The 24,906-nt window shown below is 45.6% G+C and overlaps 2 protein-coding genes across 2 annotated transcripts; one reads left to right on the forward strand and one right to left on the reverse strand.

The window, feature by feature from the left end:
• On the reverse strand, positions 1 to 17,463 carry HNRNPUL2 (heterogeneous nuclear ribonucleoprotein U like 2). Its single transcript, XM_081173318.1, has 14 exons — positions 16,884 to 17,463; positions 12,532 to 12,664; positions 11,941 to 12,014; positions 10,779 to 10,918; positions 9,505 to 9,595; positions 9,277 to 9,389; positions 8,611 to 8,874; positions 7,796 to 7,918; positions 7,263 to 7,394; positions 6,363 to 6,531; positions 6,024 to 6,224; positions 4,177 to 4,274; positions 3,507 to 3,614; positions 1 to 3,013 (listed from the first exon to the last, which is right to left on the reverse strand). The coding sequence occupies exons 1-14, from the start codon at positions 17,395 to 17,397 to the stop codon at positions 2,942 to 2,944; spliced, it is 2,232 nt and encodes a 743-aa protein (XP_081029444.1). The 5' UTR covers positions 17,398 to 17,463; the 3' UTR covers positions 1 to 2,941.
• A 2,966-nt stretch (positions 17,464 to 20,429) lies between these two features.
• On the forward strand, positions 20,430 to 24,138 carry TTC9C (tetratricopeptide repeat domain 9C). Its single transcript, XM_081173410.1, has 4 exons — positions 20,430 to 20,570; positions 21,813 to 22,068; positions 22,414 to 22,596; positions 23,688 to 24,138. The coding sequence occupies exons 1-4, from the start codon at positions 20,550 to 20,552 to the stop codon at positions 23,780 to 23,782; spliced, it is 555 nt and encodes a 184-aa protein (XP_081029536.1). The 5' UTR covers positions 20,430 to 20,549; the 3' UTR covers positions 23,783 to 24,138.
• The last annotated feature ends 768 nt before the right edge of the window (positions 24,139 to 24,906 follow it).

Genomic DNA, 24,906 nt, shown 5'->3' on the forward strand with positions numbered 1-24,906 from the left:
TTTGGTCTTTGAGTTTTTTATTTTTGGGGGAGGGAGAGAGAACAGACAAGCCAAAAGCATTAAACAACGACACCTAAGAAGTCAGCGCAGCAACAGAAGGATGTGGAGTCAAGCGAATGATTATTTATTCTAAAAATGGAAGTTTTTCAACCTACATATGCCAGAATTGTTAAGGAAAGAAAGTTACAGATGTAAACAACCACACAGTTACATGTTCAATGGCAAAACCCTTTTTTTACTGGCCACTTAAACGTTTTACAGTTCGTAAAAACATTTACAGCCTCCGTTTCGCTTGAGCTTTCCATCTACAGCAACTAAGACATACAATCATGAAAAACACTAACAGATTTTAAACAGGCTGAATTTTTTTTTCTATTTTTTGTCATTTTTACCATTTCTTTTTTTTTCCTTTCCTTTTTTTTTTTACAAAAATGTGCAGAAAAAGAAGACATCTACTAAAGTTGCTAAGATCTCTCAGTCTGATGGTCTAGGATGCGGCAGTTTTAGTCACTCCCTCCCCCCACACAAAAACACACACAGGAAGACAAGTGTGCGTCATTCTTTTGAGATTCTACTTTTTAAAGGGACCATAGCTCCAAAAAGCTATTCCACTGAACAGCATCAGCAACTTCTCGAAGTGATCCCCTGGAGAGGCGTGACCAAGGACCTTCTTGTTTTCACCAAGGCTGCTGGCACTCTGTATGCTGGTAATCACGCCCAAGACCAACTTTCCACAGCGTCGATCTATCACGCTCCCATGCGAGTGTTCAGTTAATGAAGCTACCTGCGTGCGCACTCTCTCTCTCACACAACCCCTTCTTCCCCAGAAGAATATTTTCTAGTGGCCTGAAGCATGTAAAATACCAGTTAACTTTGTTATAAAAACAGTTGTCACACAACCACACATTCTGAATACACACATGCACGGAGATAGAAGAATCCTGCTTCTCTCTAACTCCTATATTTGAAAAAAGGCAAGAGGGCGAGGAGGCGGCTGTTGCCCTCCACACTCCCTCCCCACCCCACATCATCCCCCTTTTCAAATGACTTGGCAGGCTCCCCACTTCTGTTCTGTCAGGCTGGGATGCAGGAATGAGCATTTTTAATGGGGATGGAGACAAGAACCGTTTGCAAAGGCTGGAAAGAGAATTCTTGTGTAGCCAAAAAACAAAACAAAATAAATTTAAACCCAACAATCTAAAAAGAAAAACAAGTGTTAAAATTTCAAACAGTGAATCACAAGGAACAGAGGCAAATCTTCAATCCCTGTGTCTGGGAATCAGACATAATTTAGTCAAGCTGGAAAAAGGTGGTACCAAGAAACTAGGGAGCGTTTACACAATGTGTCTTAAGGAAGAACATCCTGTTGTAAAAAGTCCCCCATCGTTCTGTGGAAGAAAGCCTACGATGAAGCAAAATAAATCAACCCACAGGATGGGGAATAGGTCCCCCTGCAACACACATAAATTCCCACCCACATCCCGGAAAGAACACCAGCCACTAGACCCAAGAAGCCTAATATTTTCTTCCATCTGCACGACTGGACAAACATGGAAGAGGATGCTTTAAGAATTATAGCTAGGCACACTAGTGTGGTTAAAAAAAAGAAAAGAGGAAGCATCAATAGAAGCCTCTAGGAACTGGAAAAATAATTAAGCTTCATCAAAGGGCCAGGATCAAGAAGCCAACATATTTCAAGGACACACACACACATATACACACCTGTCACCCCACCCACCCCACAAGCGCAGATCCTCTTCGCCCCTCCCCATGTTCCTATTTACACAGGCTACCAGTTTATCAAAACCACAAGGACAGAACACCCCCTTTCCCCACAATGACTGTATAAAACCAGTTGGTATTCTCAGCACTAAGCTTCTCAAAAGGTGACAGTTACATGCTTGCAGTTTTGCTTATATACATGTTAGGTGCTAACAATGAGAAGATCCTGCAGAAACCCTGAGAAAAATGTTCTTTCCACTCCACTTAAGAAAAAAAAGAAGAAGAAAAAGAGGACAGATACTATAGAGATGATGAGAGGGCCAACTAAGCCTTGGGAGGAAAGGAAGGAGGGTGCAGGAAGGGCACCCAAGGCAGCTTGCTTTGACCCGGGAAGAACTTGGGAACGTGGCGAACTAAACTCCTGCGCTTCCTTCCATCTGATGGGTCACAAATAAACAAGCCACTGAGATTTCAAGGTGAGGCGCCTGCAGAAATAGGGAGAAAGCTCAAGAAAAGCCTCTGTGGCCTGAGCGACACGAGGTCAAACAAGCCTCCTGGCAATTCACTGTCTGAAAACGTAGGCCGAACTCTGAAAGAGGAACATCAAGACCTCTCTTGTTCGCTCTTGGTGGCTACAGGATGGGGAAAGGTTTCCTTGGTTCAACTAGAAGGAAGAACATTCATGCCGCCACCACCCTGGCCTGGAAAAACAGAGTGACAATGCTCAGGAAGTGCGGTTTTTCTGCACGAGTTAGGAGAAGCCAAAAGTTGTATCCCGTCCCCTTCCCTCCGCCCAAACAGCCACCCGCTTATCCCTGCATGCCCTCATTTGCGCCTCCCCCTTTGCCATGTGAGCCCTGCACCCCCCTTCCCGTCCAGCTGCTCTATGATGTCATGTTTTCCTGCCCAATCACAGGCAGCGCTAAGTGCTGCTCTCCTGCTTGCGCAAACGTTTTGATTACAAATGTCTAAACTAGGTTTGAAATGGTTTTTTTTTTGTTTTTTTTATAGAATAAGACAATATTCTTTTCAACAAACTTTAAAAAAAATTTACAATTTCTTTTTTTTTTAGCCCCCCCTCCCGCCCCCCTCAACCCTGCTGCCACTTTCCCCAACAGCCCCACATCCATTATGTTGTGTCTTGGGAAGTGACAGACACCCCCCCTGCCCCCCAAATAGAGCCTCGCTGGTTGGCTGAAGGGTGGAGATGGTTGGGGTTTCACCGGTACCCCTGGTATCCTCCATAGTAGTTCCTGTAGTATCGGTCTCTGTCTTGGTAGTAGTTCTGCCACTAAAAAAAAGGACAATGAGAGTTGTTATTATAAGATAAACAGTCTTATTGTAGAGGTGAGGAACTGAAGCGGTGATTTTAAATAATGCCATGTTGTTGCTTTGAAAGCAGAGGTGGATTAGGAACCGAAGCTCCCTACATCAATTACCTACTTCTCACCCCCCCAACCCCTTTCTTTACTCCAGTCAAAGTCAAAAGTTTCTCTTAAGAAATCCTGGAACTAAGACTTCTTGTACCAAGAGCTTTTATGGTTGGAATGCCTTTAGATGCAACACTGCTGGAACCAAAGCAGATGAGAGTTCCAGCAGTAGTTGTCTCCAAGAGCAGAGACAGCGAAGTGCAAAAACCACTATTCTGAAAGCATGGGACTGTGTCCAACTAGCTTCTGTCAGAGCAGGCCCTCTGACCTAAGTTAGCCGTGTCCATTCGTTTCAATAGGTCTACTCTTCATAGGACTAACATTGGATACAATTCATGGTATGCAGCCTCTTACCTCTCGGTTGTAGTCCCTGTAGTAGTCTCTGTATCTGTTGTACTCATAATCACGCCCGTAGAACCGATTGTAGTCCCCCCTGTATCGCTCGTAGAAGTTACGATATCCCTGTGGATTGAAGGAGCAGATTAGATGCAGAGACATATATCTGGCACTGCCCCTTAACATATAGCCTGTTCAAGGAAAAGTGGCTAACCTCTGGCCTTCCTGGAGTTGCTAGATTTCAACTCCCATCATTCCTGGCTATTGGACACACTGACCAGGGCTGATGGGTGCTGGCCCAGTCACTCTTACTTTATTATTATTTTTATTCTGTTTATATCTTGCCCTTCCTCCCCCAGGAGCCCAGTGTGGCTTCAGAGGGCAACTGCAAGAGGATTTGCTTTGCATGCAAAAGGTCCCATGTTTAATCCCGGACATCTTTGGAATAAGGCTGGACTCTGAAACCCCATACACTGCCAGTCAGTGTAGCACAATACTGAACTAGATGGATCAGTGGTCTGACTCTCGTCTAAGGTAGCTTCCTAGGTTCAAAGGTCGCTAAAAGGAAATCACTTGAAATCTCACAATATGGAAGGGGGGAAAGTGGCCCCGTTATGTCTTCCTGATTAAGAGTATGAAACCTAACTTATCAAACTTGGGCAAAGACAATCCAAGGGGATATACTTACACCTCTGTTTCCAGGCTGCCCCCAGTACTGCTGCTGCTGCTGCTGCTGCTGCTGCCCATAAGCCCGATTGTTGTAGCCTCCTCGGCGCTGGCCACCAGCTGGGGGCGAGGGGGCGGGGAATGTAACAAAACAAAGATGTGTCAGACAGCAGTGCCAGCTTAAGTGAAAATATTAAGAAGTGCTGAACAGTCAACCTGGCATCTCTCTTTTTTGTGTGTGGAGAAGCAGGACTTGAGCCCAGGGCAGGCAGGGCAGCTCAGGGGCATTCATTTTTTATTTTTTTTTTAAAGGAAGCATAGGCCAAAGATGCAAGAGAACATTTGCCACTTACAAACACATTAGGATCAGCCAAAGCTTTTTCCTGCAGCTTGCTGGCCAGCCAAACCTCACCCTACTTTCCTAAATTCACAAGGTGGGGGGAGAAGGATAGACGGTTCCCTTAGAAAGCTGACAATTAATACGACCCATCTTATGCTAAGTGTGCCTATTTCTCCGCAAATGGTGTTTGAATCACCACCCGCTGCCCCAATCCAACTCCTCCCAGTCCTCTACCCCAAAGCAAGGTAAACTGTGACCTCCCCACTTCTCCCATCCCCACCGCTCCATGCTTTGCCCCACCTCCCACAGAGCATTAGGCTACTCACACAGCAGCCCGGGAGGGTGCTGCATACGTGGATGCCTGGGCTGAGCTGCCAAAAAGAAAAACAACAACACTCTCAGTGAGAGTTTTAAAGATTTCCAGCCTTCCCCAAAATGACTACAAAGGACCGCCTGCTCTACTGTGGAAGCTACATTTTTGTTATGGGCTTGAGCAGAAGCTATGGAGAAGTAGTGGAAGCGCAAAGCAGAGGGTTAAGTAGCAGGAGACAGATCAGGTGGTATAGAGCCAGAGGTGGGAGACAGAATCTGGACATGTGGGGGCCCCAGTAAGCAGCTATGCAAAAGGACAGAGGGGGGTAACTCAAGATGAACCACTCTTGACAGGGAATAAGGAATGTGGGTGTTTCAAAATTGCTCATGGCTGTGTGATCCAAATGAGAAATCTTGTCTCTGGCTCCTTCTCTGCTGGTAGCAGTCTTTTGGAAAGGAAAGGTGGGAGGTAATACATGATAAATTAACTGAGGGCGCAGATGCCCTAGGCTGTTGCTCCAGAAGGTGGAAACAAGGCTTATAATCAAGGGGGAAGGGGAAATGAGACTGGTACATAATGGGGAGGGGGAGGTGATGAAAGCTTAGGACAGGGGTGGGAAATCTGTGGCCCTTCAGATGTTGCTGGGCTCCCAACACTTCCATCTGCCCCTGCCAACATCATTTGGTAGAAATGGTCACTGGATGGCTGAGCAAAGGAAGCACCATGAGGCTAGTCTGAATGTGACCCCTAAAACAGACATCAAGCCTGCAAATGTGACTTAATGGATCAAATGAGCACAAATCTTTTATATTGTGAACTGCTCTGAGACTTGTGGTTATAGGGTGGTGTACTACTACTACTACTACTACTACTACTACTACTAATAATAATAAATCTTAGTAAAAATCTTAGTAAAAAAACTGCTGCAGCCAAGTCCTCTAAGTGTGCATACAATTATCCTGCTTCGTCAGAACTTCTCACAAGTACTCTAGGCCCCAAAGGGGGAGAGCTAAACCCACAAGGAGCCAAGAATGAGCTGAACAGGATTGGGGAAGTCATTTGGGCAAGAGCGAAGCAATTGCTACTCTCAGAGATGCATGGGATTTCCTTTGGGACCTGGGGAAATGGAAGCCCACAGCTGTCCTCAGCAAAAAGACGAATGAAGAGTGTCAGGAGTACCTCCAGAGAGCAGCCCTTGCTACTTGCAAACCCTCACCATATCCCTGGCCGCGGTTGCGGTTCTGGCGGTTGCGTTTGTTGCGGTTGTTACGTCTGTTCGTCCGCTTTTCAGAGGGTGGGAGCAGTTTCCTGGCCTCTTCCTTGTATTTGGTGACGAGGGGCTGGGCCTCCTCCTTTGCAAGCTCTTGGTACAGGACTTCATCTATGAAATCACATTTCTCCGGAAGAGAGAAGTTGGCTGGGATCACAGGGAAGCAGGAGGAAGAGGAAGTGCAGAATCATTAGAGGAAAGTTCTTTTCAACAGGGAAAACAAACCTGAAGCCCCAACACCACCACTTCGCTCGTGCTCCCACAGACCCTTTTTGCAGAGGCTACCTTTCATTTCCAGCATCACAGACTCAGGCACATCTTCTCCTTCAGCTTCCTCCCTCTGCTCCAGCCTGTCTTCCCAGTCTTCTTCGGTGGGAACCAACACAATCACCTTGCGCACAAAACCCTTGAAAGGGAGGAGCTTCCGCCGTTGCCCAGAATTGTACACATTACACTAAAAGGGAGAAAACATGCGGGTCTTAGAGATGGCAAGAGCACCTCCTCTCAGCAACGGCCAAAAGTCATTAAGGGGCTCCCTGATACCATAGCCGAGCAAGAATGAAAATGAACCAAAACATTACGGTCGTTAATTATAATCAGACTTCTAGTGGTCAACCCATCCTTTATGGTCAGGGGCAGGAAATGCTTCTAAAAGTATGGTGATAGTTTAATTCATCTCTCCACATGTTAAGAACTCAAAATGTTAAGAACTCATCTCCTGCCTTGCCCTGTCTTGCTTTTTGTAAAAGTACCCTCCTCATAACCAGTGGTGAGGAATGGATGTTGCCAACACAACTCTCATCACCCCTGACTGCCGACCATTTTGGCTGAGGCTGTTAGGAGCTGAGTGTCCCAACTACACCTCAAGGGCCCCATGTTCTCCACCTGCGTCCTAAGCATGTATTTAACGGAAGGCTTTTATTTGCCCTTCCCAGTAGCTTCTTCTGTTCTGATACCGTTTTCTGGATGTCACTGCCATCACCATATGCGAAGCCTTCTCCTCTAACAACATGGAGAAGAACAGGCCCACTAAAATGTTGTGACAAAGACCCTTCCTCATGTACCCAGTCATCAGAGAAATCCTGTTTGTCAACTTGCGTGGAGACTGTATGAATACTTTGGATTTTCTAACTTCATTGCCTACCTCCTTGGAACGAAACCCCCTCAGCACTTATGTAAAAATACCTGATCGAGAATGAAGTTTCGCTTTGTCCTGGGGGCAATCTGGATCAGTTTACTAACACAACGGGCAGCTTGCTGAAGCAGTTGGTCTTTAGCTGCAGTGTCCAGGACCTCTTCAACTTCAGTGCCCTTTGTCTGATAAAAGGGGGGGGGGGAATATGAAGGAGACAGAACAAATCAAGGAGAAATATGTCACTCACACACACACTCACCCCACAAGCCACTACTTTACACGGTTAGGAGTTCAGGAACTGACAATAGGGATGTTATTCCAGGGTGTCTCCACCATACTGCCCTGCTGACATTCTTGGGTTGTTTATGGGTTCTCTCTTGTCTTCTCTAAAACTGTCTGTCTGTCTTCTACGGAGAAGTGAGTTCAAAAAACGCTTGCTTTTGCTTACATCGATGATTATGAAGGCAAGATGGCCAAGTCAAGGTTTAATCTGCAATTACCCGACCCAATTCGCTCAGACCTCAGATTCACCCTCTGGAAGTATACACAGACTGAAAAGTGGAAGTGACCTCTAACTTCTTACCCTCATTTGGCAGAGAACAATGCCTGTTCCCAAGACGTTGTAGCGCTTATCTTGATTCTCCTGGATGTGCTTCTGTGCCCAGTGGGTTTTCCCGCATCCTGGCAGCCCAACCATAAGCAGCACCTAGAATGGGGAGCAGGAAGAGAGTAAGCAAGCCCACAAATTTAGAAAAGTTAAAGGGGCACTGGTGCTAACTGTGCTGTTGGGCCATGCAAGTCCCTGTTAAGACAGCAGTTGCCAAAACTCCATTAAGATTTCATCTATGCTCTGAAATGCCTTTCAACACAAGGGGCTAACCACAGAGAAGGCCCTCTCTTACCACTGCCCCTCCCTGCCCTGCAATTAGAACACACAATTTTCTGGACCCTTTCAATACATATCCCCTTCCTGGGAGATGCCCTGCCCCCAGGCTGATGAAAACACAGGATGAAATAGAACACATAAAAAAGACTACAGCTAGGGAAAAGAAGAGAGAGGAGGTTTATCTACCTGGGTTTGGAGGCACATTATTCCCCCACCTTGACCACAAGCTATCTAAGGTCACATCCACAACATACATTTAAAATTCCAATTCTTACCCCCTTCAACAAACTACAGTCCCCAGGATTCTTTGGGGGAAGCCATGCAGGCTTAATTGGATTTAAATGGAATGTGTGGATGTGATCTAATTCACCAGAATTTGGTAAAAGACAGTGTCTTCACCACTAGATTATCCATTAGAGTTAAAAGATTAAGCAGCAGCATCAGAACACTGTTTTATTGGGACGCAAGAGAAGCCCCTCTAGGAACTGAAACATGGAAGTCTGTTTTATTACCTCACACTCTCCAGGGGTTTTGGGTGGCAGGGGAGTGCGTACTCGATCCTCAACGGGGACGGCATGGATGAAGATGAAGTCCTCAGGAACCGGGAAAAAAGGCTCCTCTTTCTGGCCGAAGTTCAGCTCCACGACACAGTTTTTACACAGCACATGCGGCAGAAGAGCTCGGTCGCCGAGCAGCTCCTTGTTGATCTGGAAGGCCACACCTAGGTCCTCCCCATTCTTGGAGAAGGACAGCTCCACCTCTTCACTGTCAAAGTTCTGTAACACAGGGTGCGCAAGAATGTGACCGGCAAGTCCCCGTGGAATGGGCACACACACACCTTCCTCACACTGTCACATGCTTTCAAAGCCATGTTCTAATAGCCTCCTGAAGACAAAGCAATGGAAGGCAAAGCTGGCTTTTAGCTGCCCTGGTTGAACACCACAGCCAGTTATGGGGACGTTCTAGTAAGAAGCATTAAGGCAAACCTCGTGACGGCACATGCAGTGCACGGTTGTCCCCTGAACGGCACTGCATCAAGGAAAGGAGCAGGAGTTAACTTTGTGTTGTTAGTTACACCTTGGCTGTACAGAACCTCATTTTCCCCTACCCCGGCCTACTCCGAAGATACCGAAGCGGCCCCTCAAGAGCCGGCCCGAGGCCTCGCTCACTGCACTTACAGCAAAGCAACCGATCACATCATTCTCCCCAAAGGGCTGACCAAAGTCTTCGAATTGCCCATTTTCAGCCTTCAACCCTCGTCCATCGTAGCCATAAGAAAACTCATCCTCACCTAGAAGAGAGCAACACTTACTATGGTGACTTCACCTTGAGAACTGCGATTTCTTCCCCCAGGCGGCGCCAGCTTAGTTGCGCTGCATTGCTGCCGGAAAGGAGGTACTGCTTACCTAGCTGTGAACGAGAGAGATCAACAGACCATCCAACGCGAAGCAACTGGTTCTCTGTGGACCCTTCCTTCAGCGGGAGGTTTTGTGTCACCTAAGGCAGATCAAGGGGCGATGCCCATTTGAGACAAATGTTAGGAAGCTTGTAGAAAAGTTTTCTGTGTGCAACAAAGTCCATTTGCAATACGACACAATGATCTTTATTTAAATATCAGCCCAAGCAGACCCATTGTTAAACTGGCCCTCACAGCTGATCCCATTTAAGGCAACTTCTGCAGTACAAAACATCTTCCTCCAACCAAAAGAAAAGAAATATGCAATTCACCATTATGTTCTGATTACACATTATACTACTGCCTTCTGCTTTGATTGGGTAAGTGTTCTGTATTTTTATTCTTCTGTTCCTTGGCTGGAATCCAATTTATGTTGGAGGGCTGGGGGTCCTCCAGAGCAAATCTGGTTGGGGGGCCTGAATGGAGGCAGTGGAATTGCCAAAAATTGCCTCCCCCCAGCTGCTAATAGATGCCTTTCATCACTGGAATGACACCAACTGATTATACTATGTGTTTTTAAAGGACACATTTGCAGCTATTGCTGTGTTGCTTTTTGCTTTTATTGCAATAATAAATTTTTGTTCTAAAACTGTGGATCACCTAGGCAACATTTGTTATTAGGCAACCTAAAAGTGACCTAAATTAAAATAAACTAGTAACAATAGCTCAAGCCTCAATTCCTTGGCAGATGAAATTCACCTATCCAACATGTGACTCTCTCTCTCTCTCTCTCTCTCTCTCTCTCTCACACACACACACACACACGTGTTGTGTATACACATATACATTTATTGGCCCTGACTTTTGTCATCGTTATAAGCTGTTGTGCAGGCCCAACTAGCAATAGGAAGTGAAGGAATGGCAACATAAACTTTGTTAACTTACGCCTCAACAACCTTCACTGAAATGAGACTCCACTTACTTTAAAAACAGATCTGTGCAGTAAGAGTTGTATCCAACAATAAAAATTAATAGACCCAGGTTAGTGATCTCTATTAATTTCAATGAGCGTACTTTGAATATGACTAACATTGACTCTTAAATGTCCACTTCATACCAATTTGGAGGGGTCCGAGTGCTACACTATGCCATTCACAATGAAAAACAACTCCAAGCTGCAGTCTGTTGAAATGATCACTCTAACTAGCTCAGACCACACTTGCTGCTGAAAACTCCAAGAAGGTTCAATGTGGATTATGTGTTCCCCTGAGGAAACGTCCTTACCTTTGCCTCAAAGCAGACCTTCCCCTTTTTCACTCCATGTGTGCTTCTTGCCCCAGACCACAGATTAGGGAACTTCTCAGAGAACAGAGGCTGGCCTCCGTAGCGGTCCTTGGTAGCTCTGAAGTGGAGATCGGATGTATCTGGGCATGAAAGGAAAGCAGGATGCATTTAAAGCCAGCGTGTGTGTGATGTCTGCCATTGCAAAATAATATCGAAAGAGAAACCTGGGATGTGGATCAGTGATCAGATTTTGAGGCTTTCTGTAATCCTTTTGTTCATATAATGACTTCGAAACTCCTAAACATATCACCCCTTGTTCCCGCACTCTTGCTGAAGTGCCCAAATCCTCTCAGGTTAAGTTACAGAAAAGGCATACATTGTAGTGAACGTAGAAGGGATTTTTTTTTTCCTGTTGGGAAGGACACATTCCCTCCAGGGATAATTAAGAATCACATGCTGATGTTGGGAGCAATCTGAACAGGTAGGAGGCCAGGCTTGCCACCTCACTGGAGGAGGAACAGATCATTCTAGTAAGAGGACTAAATTCATCACTTGTAAAGTCTCCCACACCTTCCATTGCTCCCATTTTTGCTTCTCCCAACCCTTGCCTTATACAGTGAAGGAAGAAATGGGATAAGACTTAAAAGAATTTGAAAAACAGTGGTACCTCGGGTTACATACGCTTCAGGTTACAGACTCTGCTAACCCAGAAATAATACCTCGGGTTACGAACTTTGCTTTAGGATGAGAACAGAAATCGTGCTCCGGCAGCGTGGCAGCAGCAGGAGGCCCCATTAGCTAAAGTGCTGCTTCAGGTTAAGAACGGACCTCCAGAACAAATTAAGTACTTAACCCGAGGCACCACTGTAATGAATCTAGGTTAGTATTGTCCATTCAATTCAATGAGTCTACTCAGAGTATGACTAACATTTAATACAACCCCAAGTCTTTTAGGTCCTATACTATTTAGGGTTGGCAAACTGATCAGAGTTATAGCAGGGCTTGCTATCTTGCTTTTATTTTATTTTTTTAAAAAATGAACAAAAAACACAAAAACTTTCAGTTGCAGTCTTACTATACTACAGCAGTCCTGACTTTTCTATGAAATAATATTTAAATTTTACATTACACAGTTCACGTAGCATACAAAATAAGCACATACATGTGTCCAGGATCACAGTATTCTCATCATCCTCTTCTCTAGCCTCCTCCTCTGGTGGTGGCGGAGACTTGGATCTATATTGAATATAAAGGAACAACCAACAAGGTCACATTAAAGAAGCATCCAGTAAAAAATTGGTATGTAGAAGAAAACAAAGCAATACCACAAACACCATGATAATCCCTGGAACCTTGTTCTCACATCTGCTTGCCCTTCCTCCTGATTTAGCATTATTTTCAAACCATATATTAAAACAATCTCTAGGTATTCAGAACAAGTCAGGTTCATGGTCCATGTTCCTATGTTGTTTGACTTTGATACTTACAAGAGTTTGTTTCAAAGACACCACCCTCTGGTTCAAACACAACACAACGCCACAATTCTGCAAAAGTGAAACTAAACTCTGCCCAAGTCCTCCTCCCAGCCATGTGTGTGGGTGTGGGAGAGAGAGAGAGAGAGAGAGAGAGAGAGAGAGAAATTGATGCTTTGCTTGTGTTCATTCACAAAGCACTAAACCCACAGTTTAGTGTTCTGTATGAACTTCATTGGCCACCTTGAATGAATTCCTGGACAAAATGAGCCACAGCTCACCGGCTATTATATGCCTCCTCTCGGAACTCATAGTAAGCACGGCCGTGCTCGTCCTTCTCATCCCGCTGTCTTTTTAGTCCATGGCGTTCTCCGTCTGGTCCAGCCTGCTTTGCTTTCTCATCATCCTCATTTGCTGTAAGAAAACACAACCACAAAAACAAAATAAATTTTGTTGAAAGCAAACACACTTGCATGTATAAGCCCCTTCTGGCCACTCTTACCTTGGAATGAAACATACATAAGGTGTTTATCTAGGACTCCTAGGGTAGCCTAAATCCCCTGTGATCAACCTAAGGGAAATCTTTATAAACAAGCCTTGTGTCTCCTTTTTCGCTAACAGTTTACCATGGATTTAGTGAGGCTCCTGGAAGTCAAAGTGATATGCTTCATTTTTCCATTTTGGCCTATGGGCAGAAGTCTTACATTTTCTGATTCTCTCAAGCCTCCAGTTCTTTAGCGTACGTTTTATTTTACATCTACATCAATAAGGTATGCAAGCTTTCACTTGCATTATGCCTGATGCAGAAGATAGGAACAAAGCCTCCACATCTGTAAGACTGATGTAGGCATGTGTTAAGTACTAGGATGACACTTCATACTGCAAATCAAACTTTAAAACAGATTTATGGCAAAGATGTGACACACCCTGAGCCCACATGTAGATCTTGAGGGTATTAAGTAATGTGTGCCTAAGGATAAATTCCTATTTCTTCCTTTCATGTTAAATGCTACTCAGAGTGGCCCACGCCCCCCACAATTTTCTCATCAAAAACAGGGTTCAATGTATTTCCAATTTCTAAGGAGAATGAAGCATATGCTAAATATCAGCATTATTCCCAATATGTTAATTGCTTTGTCAAGAAACAGCATAGAACTAAATAGACACAAGAAAGACCATTTACCTCGGAATAGCCTATTTCAATGATGCACCATAATATGCCTTTTTTAAAAGCATATTTCAATTTGCAACCATAGACAGGTAGCAAAAGTAGTGCTAGCAAACAGCAATAAGCAACCATACAACTTAGGAGCCACACATGGAACTGCTATAACCTAAGCCTATGCATGTTCCCCTAGGAAGTAAGCCCAGCTATAGTCAATAAGGTTTACTTCCTAGCAAGTGTTTAAGATTGTAGCCGAACTGCCTAGCTTTCTTAAGAATAAAACAAACCTTTAGAGACAGCACAGCAACTAAAGTTTTCCTCTTGAGAATCTGTCGTGTGGTCTCATGAACTTGATAACAGCCCAACATCACCATGCACGAATCTGAAATACTAGTTTTCCAAACCAATTTTTCAGAGTGTTTACCACTTAACCAAACAATGCACATAAGTTACCCTTAGTGCATTTCATGTGAATAAGCCTGGAGAACATGCTTTGGTTACCTGCAGCTGCTTACAAACTGAGAATAGTGTTTATAACTATGCTTGGATACCAGCAGGTTTTTTTTTTTAAAAAAAATAAAAAATCAAGGACAGTTTATTCCAGAACAAAGAAAGAAAGTAAAAGTATCAGTCAGAGGCTGAGAAGTCTGATGTGCTTTCCCCTAAACACACATTTGGCAGCAGTGCTGAATAAAATTCTTTCAGCAACTTCTAGTTCAAGGCCCAAGACCATGGCACTGCACTACATCAGTGTACTTAATAGGTCTTCTTAGCAAACTGATGGCCCAAAGCAGTGAGAATACAATTTACAAGTCCTAAATTCACACCTTTGCTGTGAACTTTTAGGCATCCTTATACAAGCTTCACATCACAACAAGAAAATGCTAATGTTCAATGATTTGAACACTTAAAATACATAATATAGTTATAATGCATTTATTATGCTAAGTTACTTTCTTGTGGCAAACATTCAGAAATTGATAAATTGTATAAACAACTCTCTCTCTCCTGTCTACCAACTGTAAAAAATTGAATAATTATAATTGCAACATTACTAACATTTATACACACAATCCATCATAGATGAAACTTTACAAAGAATCTTACCAGCAAAACAAAACAAAAAGATCCCTGTCCATAGGGAACTAGCCCTTAAGAATTTAATCTAGTAATTTAGACTCCTCACAAGTGCTTCACACACACACACACACACACACACACACACACACACATATTTTCACCCCACTCCTCCTCTAAGGAGCTCAAGGTAGAGTACACAACCAACATTTTTTTCTTACAACAGCCCTGTTAAGCAGGATAGATTGGGAGAGTGGACAGCTAAAGGTCAGCACTGAGCTTCATGGCTGAGTGGAGATTCAAATGAAGGACCCCCTAGTCCAGTGGTTCTTAGCCTTTTTGGGGCCACAGACCTCTTTAAGAACCTGCTAAAACAGGCACCCCCAAACTTGGCCCTCCAGATGTTTTGGGAGTACAACTCCCATCATCCCTAGCTAACAGGACCAGTGGTCAGGGATGATGGGAATTGTAGTTCCAAAACATTTGGAGGGCCGAGTTTGGGGATGCCTGTGCTAAAAGCTATTGACCCCTTCCTTAGAAATTCCCCCCCCCCAAGACAATTCTCAAAGTAACAGGAAGTAAATGAAATAAAAATCTTCTCTTTATGTGCCTAGTTCATAGCCGCCCCCCAAGCTCATCCATGGGGGTCTATGGGCCACAGATTAAGAACCCCTTGTCCTAATTCAATCTCACACGCCTCTACTCCAAGACTGTCTCTCATATCTTAATAACCTTATTTACACCAACCCTGACAAAGTATAATGCCCATTTATGGAAAGGAAAAAGAGACAGGGCAGCAAACATATTAGGACAACAGCCATAATTTAAATTAGATATTTCCTGACTCACAACAATTTAGCCACAACATAGATTATTATTTATCTATACTAAGCCATTAATGTGCACACCTCTTCACAAGAGCTAATTTCTTATGGACCACTTACTGCCTGCCACTGACTGGGATTCTTACAAAAAAAATATTTACAATTTAGTTCTATCGACTTCTACTGTATTTTTACTGTATAACAAAAAAGAGGTCCCTGCCCTGAGGAGCTTCCAATTTAATATTCAATTCAGGGGGAGGAAAGAGGAGAAACAAGATGGAAACAAGTATCAACAGAGGAGAAATAGGAGTTCAGTTACTATTACAGTGAGATATATAAAGGAATGGCTATATATGAGAGAAAATAGTACCATGACTAAAAGAGCTAGAATGACAGAAAATCTCGTGAGACAGTAGAATTGTGACATTTCTATGCTAGGTCAACTGCATATAAATTGTACACTGGCTATTCACCACAGCAGTTAATTGGTGATAACACCATCTTCTGCAGTTATGAATTTACCTGTTGGCCCACAATAAACCTGTCAAATATTTTACTTTTGTTCTACAACCAATAACAAGTCACTGGGCCATTAGAGATCTACCACAATACACTTGTTTACTCAAAAGCTAATCCTATTGTGTTAATTGGGAGCTTACTTCTGGGTAAAGTGCACACAAAAATACAATTCAACAGCCAAAATCCTATACATTTTTTACCCAGAAGCAAGATTCACAGATTTAAGGAGGGCTTGTCCACCACTAAAGCTGCAGCCCTGTGCATCCCATCCGTATGCACATTAATTTGCAGGTTAGCACCACCAATCCAACACAAGTTAATTGCAAGTAAAAGATGCACAGGATGTGCTGTGGCATAGCTGCCCTTCAGAATGACAACACAGGGGTAACAACAAATAAAAGCAGCATTAATGGTAACAGAGAATAGGTAAGATATTGAGGATGCTGTAGTTAACCACCTCTCAACAAATAGGTAGTAATAATGATGGCAATACGTAGGTAGAATAAACACAAGGTGGTATCCAACTATAGTGATACACAGGGTAGATCCAGTTAAATTAATAGACGTTACTAACTTGGGGCCATTTATTTCAATGAGTCTAGTTTGCAGAACACGGTTGCATGCAACCTTAATATTACAACGTATAAGTAACAATGAGGATGCTGATGAGAAACAAATAAAGACACGGGGCTTTACTGTGCGCTTTCATCAGTATCCGACGTCAGCCCTGCTCTGAGGAGGCCCATTGAAACTTCTGCTAAGTTCATTGATCCGAAATGGTGCACTTCAGGAACGGCTTTCGTCTATGAAATCAATGGACTAGGGGTTGCATCCCACGCTCGCACTGCTAAAGAGTAGCCCCACTGGAGTGCGTCGACACGACCTGAATCTCGGGGAGGCTCTTGAGCAGAACTTCGCCGGATGCGTCCCCTAAACCAGAGGCAGCCCCCAACAACGTAGGCAGGAGCTTTGCCTGGCGGCCAACAGCCGCGATGCGAAGCGACCGTTACACTCCGCCCCCCCCAACCAGCCACGATTCCCGCCTTACCCTCTTGCTCGGCTCCTTCCTTGGCCGCGGCCTCTCCCGCCGCCTCCTCGCCAACCCCGCCGCCGCCTCCTTCCTCCTTCGAAGGCCGCTGGGCGCCGTTGACCCCGCCGCCGCCGCTGCCGCCGGGCTGGGCCTGGCCTTCGTGCTGCTCGCCGGCCTGCTGGGGCTGGGCCTGGCCGCCGCTCGCCGCCGCCGCCTCCCGTTGCTGCTCCTCCTCGTCGGCCAGCAGCGCTTCTTCGTCCTCGTCCTCTTCCTCGTCCTCCTCGTCTTCTTCGTCGTCGCCGCCGCCCTCGTTGTTTTCGCCGCCTCCCAAGCGGGGCCTGCCGAGGCTCTGCCCGGCCGCCGCGGCGGCTGCCGACTCCGCCCCGGCCTCCTCAGGCCCGGCCGCCAACATCTCGGCGTCCAAGGCCTCCTGGAGCCGCTGGGCCAGCTCCACTTTCAAGCCGCGCGAATCCAGGCCTCGCCGCCCGAGCTCGGCCCGCAGCTCCGTCACCTTCAGCCGCTTCACGTCCATGGCGCGCGCGCTCCGCGGATGAGGGGGGGGAGGAGGAGGGAGGGGGGAGGAGGAGGAGGAATTAAGCGAACGAAAGGCGCTCCGGAGGGACTGCGCCTGCGCGGTGCTCTCACGCTCGCTCGCTCTTCCCTCAGCGGAGGCCTACACCCCTGCAGTCCGAGTTCGGCGCGCGCGCCCGCGCCTGCGCCGTCCAGCAGCGCTCCCCCCTCGACCACCCCGCAAGCACGGCTCCCTCGCCTTCGACGACGTCTAACGCGCAAGCGCAGCCTGGCGAAAATGGCTGCCGCGCAGGCTCGGAGGACGGGCCGGCTAGGCAGCGAGGCGCATCGCGCAGGCGTGGATAGCCAGCAGCCCGTCGATGAGGGCAAGCAGCACAACAACGCATGCGCTTCGTTGCGGCGCATGCGCGCTTGCTGCCCCTTGGCGTCCCCGCCCTCTCTTTCGATCCCACTGTAGTTTAAAAAGGTCCCTTTAGTTCGCGCGGCCTCGGTTTGTTTTTTATTTACTCAAACGATCTGTTAAGCACCCCTTTTGCTTTGAACGGTGCATGCGTTTTCCTGCGCCTACGTGCACAGTGATAGATTTTGAGCGGGCGTATTACAAGAGGGGAATATGAATTTTTCTGATTGGCTGAAATTCACCAATCAGAATATAGAGCTCGCAAAGTTACTCTGCCTAGGAACAGTCCAAGCTGCTTTTTAATTGGGCGGCTTCTCTCGAACCGCCATCTTGCCCTTAAAAGTCTCACATTAAGAAGAGAAAAGTTGTTTTATCTTGTTGCCCCTGACAGCGGCTCTTACGTTTTTAAAAGTTGCATAACTGGCAGAAATTAGACAGGTGCAGCATGCAAAAGGAGGGTGCTGCACTAGTTAAATTACTACGTGTTGGCAACTCTTAAAGACACAGAGCCCTTGCCAGTAAAAAGGTTTATTTATTGAATCTTTTACACTCCACCTTCTCTCTTGATCCCCCAAAGCAGGGGTAGGCAACCTAAGGCCCGTGGGCCGGATGCGGCTCAATCGCCTTCTCAATCCAGCCTGCGGATGGTCCAGGAATCAATGTGTTTTTACATGAGTAAAATGTGTCCTTTTATTTAAAATGCATCTCTGGGTTACTTGTGGGGCTTGCCTGGTATTATTACATGAGTAGAACGTGTGCTTTTATTTAAAATTCATCTCGGGATTATTTATGGGGCATAGGAATTCGTTCATACTTTTTTTCCAAAATATAGTCCAGGCCCCCACATGCTCTTGAACATAGCTGTCAACTTTTCCCTTTTTTAAAGGGAAATTCCCTTATTCCAAATAGGATTCCTCGCAAGAAAAGGGGAAAGTTGACAGCTATGGCTCTGAGGAACGGTGGACCAGCCCACAGCTGAAGAAGATTGCTAGCCCCTGCCCCAAAGTGCGACCAAAAACACACAGTACTTTACAGTAACACAGGAACTCTCCCTCTTTTTTTCTCACTTCATCACCTGCAAGCATTTGCTTCTTTATTTCTGAAGGTATCTACCACGTATGCTGGGTAGTTTCAAGCTTTGTGGATGTGCCTGTAGTGCATCAAGAACTATGTGAAACAAAACAATGTCTTAGGTCAATTTGGTAATCTCATTAAAAAAAGAGAAGGATTAGGCCCAAACTACACAGGTTGGCGGCAGGACATCACACACCGTCTTCAAATGTTCCAGCCATCTCAGTGGCAGAAAGTGGGCATGACTGGCAGCACAATTCCATACACTACCCTCCAAAATTTCTCCAATGAATACAGGGACTTATTATTATTATTATTATTATTATTATTATTATTATTACCCAATCAACTCTGGGCTGCTTCCAACAATAAATTAAAATTAAACATTTTAAAAAGAGTCAAATAACTCCATACCCTCCAACATTTCTCTGATGAAAATAGGGACATGCTAAGGAGAAACAGGACATCTATATGACACTCACTGTTTATATAATCAGGAAATGCAGATCATTTTACATCAGAATTATCTGATTTGGCTTCACCTCAGATTACACATCTATGTCTGACCAGACATTCAGATAAATCTTTCTGTACATGGCAATTTATGAAATACCACATTGGTATGAACATTGCTATAAGTATATTTTTGTCCAGGGAGGGTGGAATGGAATATAATGTTTGTTATTATTGTTCATATGTGCAAACATTTTTGAAGCAATGTTCCATACATTAGATGATAGCCTTAGTCTCCAATTATTCATCTAACCCCTTTTAAAAGCCATTGAAGTTGGTAGCCATCACTGCATCTTCTGGAAGCGAATTCCATCTTCTATGTGCTGCATGAAGAAGCACTTTCTTTTGGCTGTCCTAAATCATCTTAACATTTGCCTTCATTGAATGAGCCACCTTCTAATATTATGAGGGAGAAAAACTTCTATCTATCCTCTTTCTCTTCACCATGCATAATTTGATCCCCCTCTCTCATGTCCCTCCCCCAACTTGCTCACATCCCCCCCATACTAAAAGGTCTCAAATGTTAAAATTTCGTTCCTTATAAGGGGGATGCTCATAAAGCCACATCAACTGAAACTGGTCCATGATGCCACAGTAGATGTGTGCCAAGATCACCCTCAGGGTCTCTTCCAACTCTGTTGTTGTTGTTATAGTCGTTTAGTCGTGTCCGACTCTTCGTGACCCCATGGACCAGAGCACGCCAGGCACTCCTGTCTTCCACTGCCTCCCGCAGTTTGGTCAGACTCATGTTTGTAGCTTCGAGAACTCTACCATTTACAATTCTATGACCCAAAACTTTTGCTGCATTCCCTACGTACACAGGAGACCTGCGTGCTTCCCAGTACGCACACGTGTCTGCATCCACTCAGAAGGAAACCCCACTGAGTTCAATGGGTCTTACTTCCAGGTAAGAGTATATACAGTGTAAAGCCAGCAGTTTGCGATATTAGCATTCCTGGGGGCTGGTTGTTCCCCGACTCTCCCGCTCGCCTCCTCCGAAATCAGCTGACTCCGGTCACGTGATTTCGCTGCCCGAAGCTGCTTCCCATTTTTTTTTTGCAGTTTAAACTGTGCTTCCAGGTCACGGAGGGGGGCGTGGCAGCCCATGCAGAGCAGCAAGTGGTGATGGCCGGCTCCAGAAGCTGCTGCCGCCGCTCCTTTTGATCCCAATGGCCACCGCAGCAGCAAAGGTACGTTGGGGGGGGGGGGTTGTAGCTCATTTGTACAGCATCTGCTTTGCACGCACACAGAAAAGGTGTCAAGTACAATCCCTGGCATTCCCAGGTAGGGCACGGAATACCCCCTGCCTGAAACTCTCTCTGGAGCAGCTGAAAGCAGCCCTTCATTCAGAATCACGAGGACTGGAATCTTTACATTTACACAACTATTTTACTTTTAAAAGACAACTTGAAGGCGGCCCTGTTTAGGGAAGTTTTTAATGTCTGATGCTGTATTGTTTGTAATTTTCGGTTGGAAGCCGCCCAGATTGGCTGGGGAAACCCAGCCAGATGGGCGGGTTACAAATAATAATAATAATAATAATAATAATAAATAAATAAATAATTTACATCTAGAGAGGATGGACCATCACTCAGTAGCAGAGCATGTGGTTTGCATGCAGAAGGTCCCAGGACAGGTTCAGTTTCCAGCATCTCCTGGTAGAGCTGGGGAAACTACTTCTGCCTGACACTTTGGAGAGCCACTCGCAGTCAGTGTTGCATAGTGTTGAGCTAGATGGACCAATAGCCTCAGTCGGCCTCACTCTTCCCCCCCAAAAAATGTTGTGGGTGGCAATGCTAGGTCCCAAGAATAAATTAGTACTGGGATACGTGCTCTCATCCCCCAGATCCAAATGCTCAGGGAGATCTTGCTATGAAAAACGAACTCAAGGAAACATCCAGAAGAGGAAATATTGTAGTAGTGATGGGTGACTTCAACTACCCACACATAGACTGGCTACGTATGTGTTTCACTCAGGATGACAAAGAGATAAAATTTCTAGATACTCTGAATAATTGTGCTCCAGAAGTGTTGGTTATTGAAATGGCCAGAGGGGCAGTGACCCTGGACTTAATCTTGAGTGGTGCCCCGTGTGTGATGTTGTTGATGAGCCAGTTGGGATCAGTGACTATCGTGCCATTAAATTAAATAAATGGCCAGTTGCCAAACTTCCCTGAAACTGGGAGATTGGTAAAAGGGAAGTTGAAAGACAGAGTCAAGGGGGTCAAATCACTCCAAACATTAAGACCAACAACATGGTGTCAACTGCATTCCGTTGTTGAACATGATGGCTGCATTCCCTTGGATAGTGGAATTTTTGATGGACTAAAACTGCCATCGTGCCTGATCACTGGCTGAGGCTGATGGGAGCTGGAGTCCATCCATGTCCTGGCACCCATCTTTTATATTATTCTGCTCACTGTCCCTTCCAGGCTTCTTCGGAAGCAACTATGGACCAACGGCTGCAGCAGGCCCAAGCCTTCAAGAAGGAAGGGAACCACTGTTACAAAGAGGGGCGTTTGCGGGCTGCCGTGAGCCGCTATCACTGGGCCTTGCTGCAGGTGAAAGGGCTGGATCCCAGCGTGCCTTCGCCTTTGCAGGAGTTTGGTGCAGAGAGGCCTCTTGTGACACCGGAACAGGAAAAGGAACTCCACAGCACCCAAAGCGACTGCTACAACAACCTTGCTGGTAAGCCAGGGCATGTCTGTTACATGTATCTGATGAAGTCCACAAGCATGGCATGACAGCGACTGACTGGGCTATCCCATGATAGCTATCCCTTCCTATTGGCTGGGTGATAACGTTCTCCCATTTGTCTGTCTTGTCCAAGACCTCCAGCCATTATTATTGGATTGACTCTCAATGAAAGGTGTTTTCATAAATTTATTTTTCTCCTGTTAGCTGTAGGCTGGCTAATGGTGAGAGCACCTTTGAGCGTGCACAGAGTGCCTACCTGAACCCCTTCCCATTGAGTAATCCCAGGCTGTCGCTGGCCTCCTAGTAACAATGTTGTGCTGTGTGCCTCTTCCACAGCGTGCCTCCTACAAATGGAACCTGTGAACTATGAGCGGGTGAAAGAGTACAGTCTAAAAGTCCTAGAAAGGCAGCCGGAGAACCCCAAGGCGCTATACCGAGCTGGAGTGGCTTTCTACCACCTGCGGGATTACGACAGAGCCCAGCACCACCTACTGGCAGCAACCAGCAAGCAGCCCAAAGGTGAGAAGTGCTAACATGGTGCTGGAAAGATCATAATACAGGTCACTTTGACTTTGGTGATCTCTAGAGCAAGTGTGGGCATCTGAAACATATGAAGCTGGCCTATACTGAGGCCTTATACACACTATACCTTTAAAGCACATTTGTTCCCTCAAAGAATTCTGGGCCTTGTAGTTTGTTAAGCGATGCTTGGAATAGTAACTGCCTGAGGGAATAAACTACAGTATCCAGAATTCTTTGAGGGGAAGAATGTGCTTTGAATGTTCCTTAAAGGCATAGTGTGTTTTTATTATGTATTTTGTATTTTTTATATTGCGATTTTATATTGTGGATTGCCTTGAGATCTACAGGTATAGGGCAGTATACACATTTAATAACTAAAATAATAATTATTATAATACAGTCGTACCTTGGAAGTCGAACGGATTCTGTTCGGGAAGTCCATTCGACTTCCAAAACATTTGGAAACCAAAGCCCTGTCAGACGTTCGGGTTCCAAAGAACGTTTGCAAACCGGAACAGTCACTTCCAGGTTTGCGGCGTTCGGGAGCTAAAATGTCTGAGTACCAACACATTTGGTACGACTGTAAATACATATCCCTAGTCAGTCAGTTAGTCAAATTATTTCTTTGTTAGAGACCATTGATCATCATCAAAATACAAACAGTAGAGAAGTACATTTTAGCAGAGGTGGTCCCCAATGCAAGAGACCCCATGTTGTGTATACTGAGTCAGACCATTGGTCCAGCATCTTCAATATTGTCTGCACTGAGCAGTAGCAACTCTTCGGGTTCTCTGGCAGCGGACATTCCCAATCCTACCTGGAGTTACTGAGGATTGGAACCTGGGACCTTCTGCATGCAAAGCATCTGTGCGGGAGGCACGTTTGCAACCTGCAGTGTTCGCAGCCTGAAGTGCCACGTCTGCGCACTGACTTACAGCACCTCCCTGACAGTTTGTGAGCTGAATTCAGCCCACAAAACAACTTCTTCCAAATTTTCATTGAGGCATTTTTAAAAAACAATCCAATTTAACTTTGGTTTTTGCAACCCTTTCCCTCCCTGTTTTTCTTTTCCAATCTCTCCATCGAAGATGCCAACGTGAAGCGTTACCTGCAGCTGACGCAGTCTCAGCTGAACAGCTACCACAAAAAGGAAAAGCAGTTGTACATGGGGATGTTCGGCTAGAGGCGGCAGGTCCTCCCTGAAAACACCTGGATATGGCCTAGTGTTGGCTCCTGGTTTTGTGGGCCATATGTGGCTATCGGCTTCAGAAGCATCAGATGACACAGTGCCTTGGGAAACGTATTTCATTACCAATTGAGCCTGGGAAAGTGTGAGCGACAGAGACCTCCTTCAGCATTTCCTTCCCTACCCAATGTTGCTGTTTTTGGGTGCGGAACGGCTTGGGGATGGACTGCCCAACCCCTAAACGATTCCCTCCTTTCCATTGCAGCTATAATAGGAACTACCGGCTAGATTTGCTCTGTTTCGTTTTTTCCCTTCCACCTCGCTGTTTCATAAAAGTATTTTGGGAAATGTAACTTTTGACTGCCTGTGTATGTGTGGTGCTTGTTTTCCGTTTTGATTCTGCAGAGGGAGAAGCTGGAACCAAAACAAGTTAAGAAAGGCCGAGCCCCTTATTCATATATTGGCTTTGGGGAAATTGCTGAGTTTTGAATGTGAGTCTTTCTCTCCTCCCACCCTTCCATTACACATATCTAGCAGGTGACTCAACACTCCTTTGTTATTTGGTTTTTTCGGTGCCCTTCGTTGCCATAGCGACCGTCACTAGGCCTCTCCTGTGGCTTGCTCCTATGGCAACGGCGTCCTGTTGTGTCAGCTATGCTTGGCATCTCCGTGTGACCTCGCCCCCACCCCACCCAGGGCCCAGACACCTCTGCCCATAGAAAAGGAAGGCCAGAGGTCTGCATGTTCCACCTACCACATGCCTGTGTTGGAGCTTTTGCCGCTGCCGCTCTCAAGAGCTGCTAGCCCATCCAGTGTTTAAGAAAATGGGTTTGCTTCCCTTTCTTCTTCATATTTCTTCTAACATAAAATTGCAGTTGGGGTGCATTATTGGTGATGCGTGAGGAGGCCAACCCTTCCAAGAGAGAGAGATGCCTGGGGTTTCACCTGGCTCTGAATCCTGCAAGGGCACAGGCAGCTACTGGCACAAAGGGAGCATCGTGGCGCTGGAATCAAGGCCACACTCCCACCATACATTTAAAGCTCTGCAATACCATATAATAATACAGTGGTACCTCGGGTTAAGAACTTAATTCGTTCCGGAGGTCTGTTCTTAACCTGAA

Source organism: Podarcis bocagei (genome assembly GCF_964188305.1).
Source record: "Podarcis bocagei genome assembly, chromosome: 16".
NCBI lineage: Eukaryota > Metazoa > Chordata > Lepidosauria > Squamata > Lacertidae > Podarcis > Podarcis bocagei.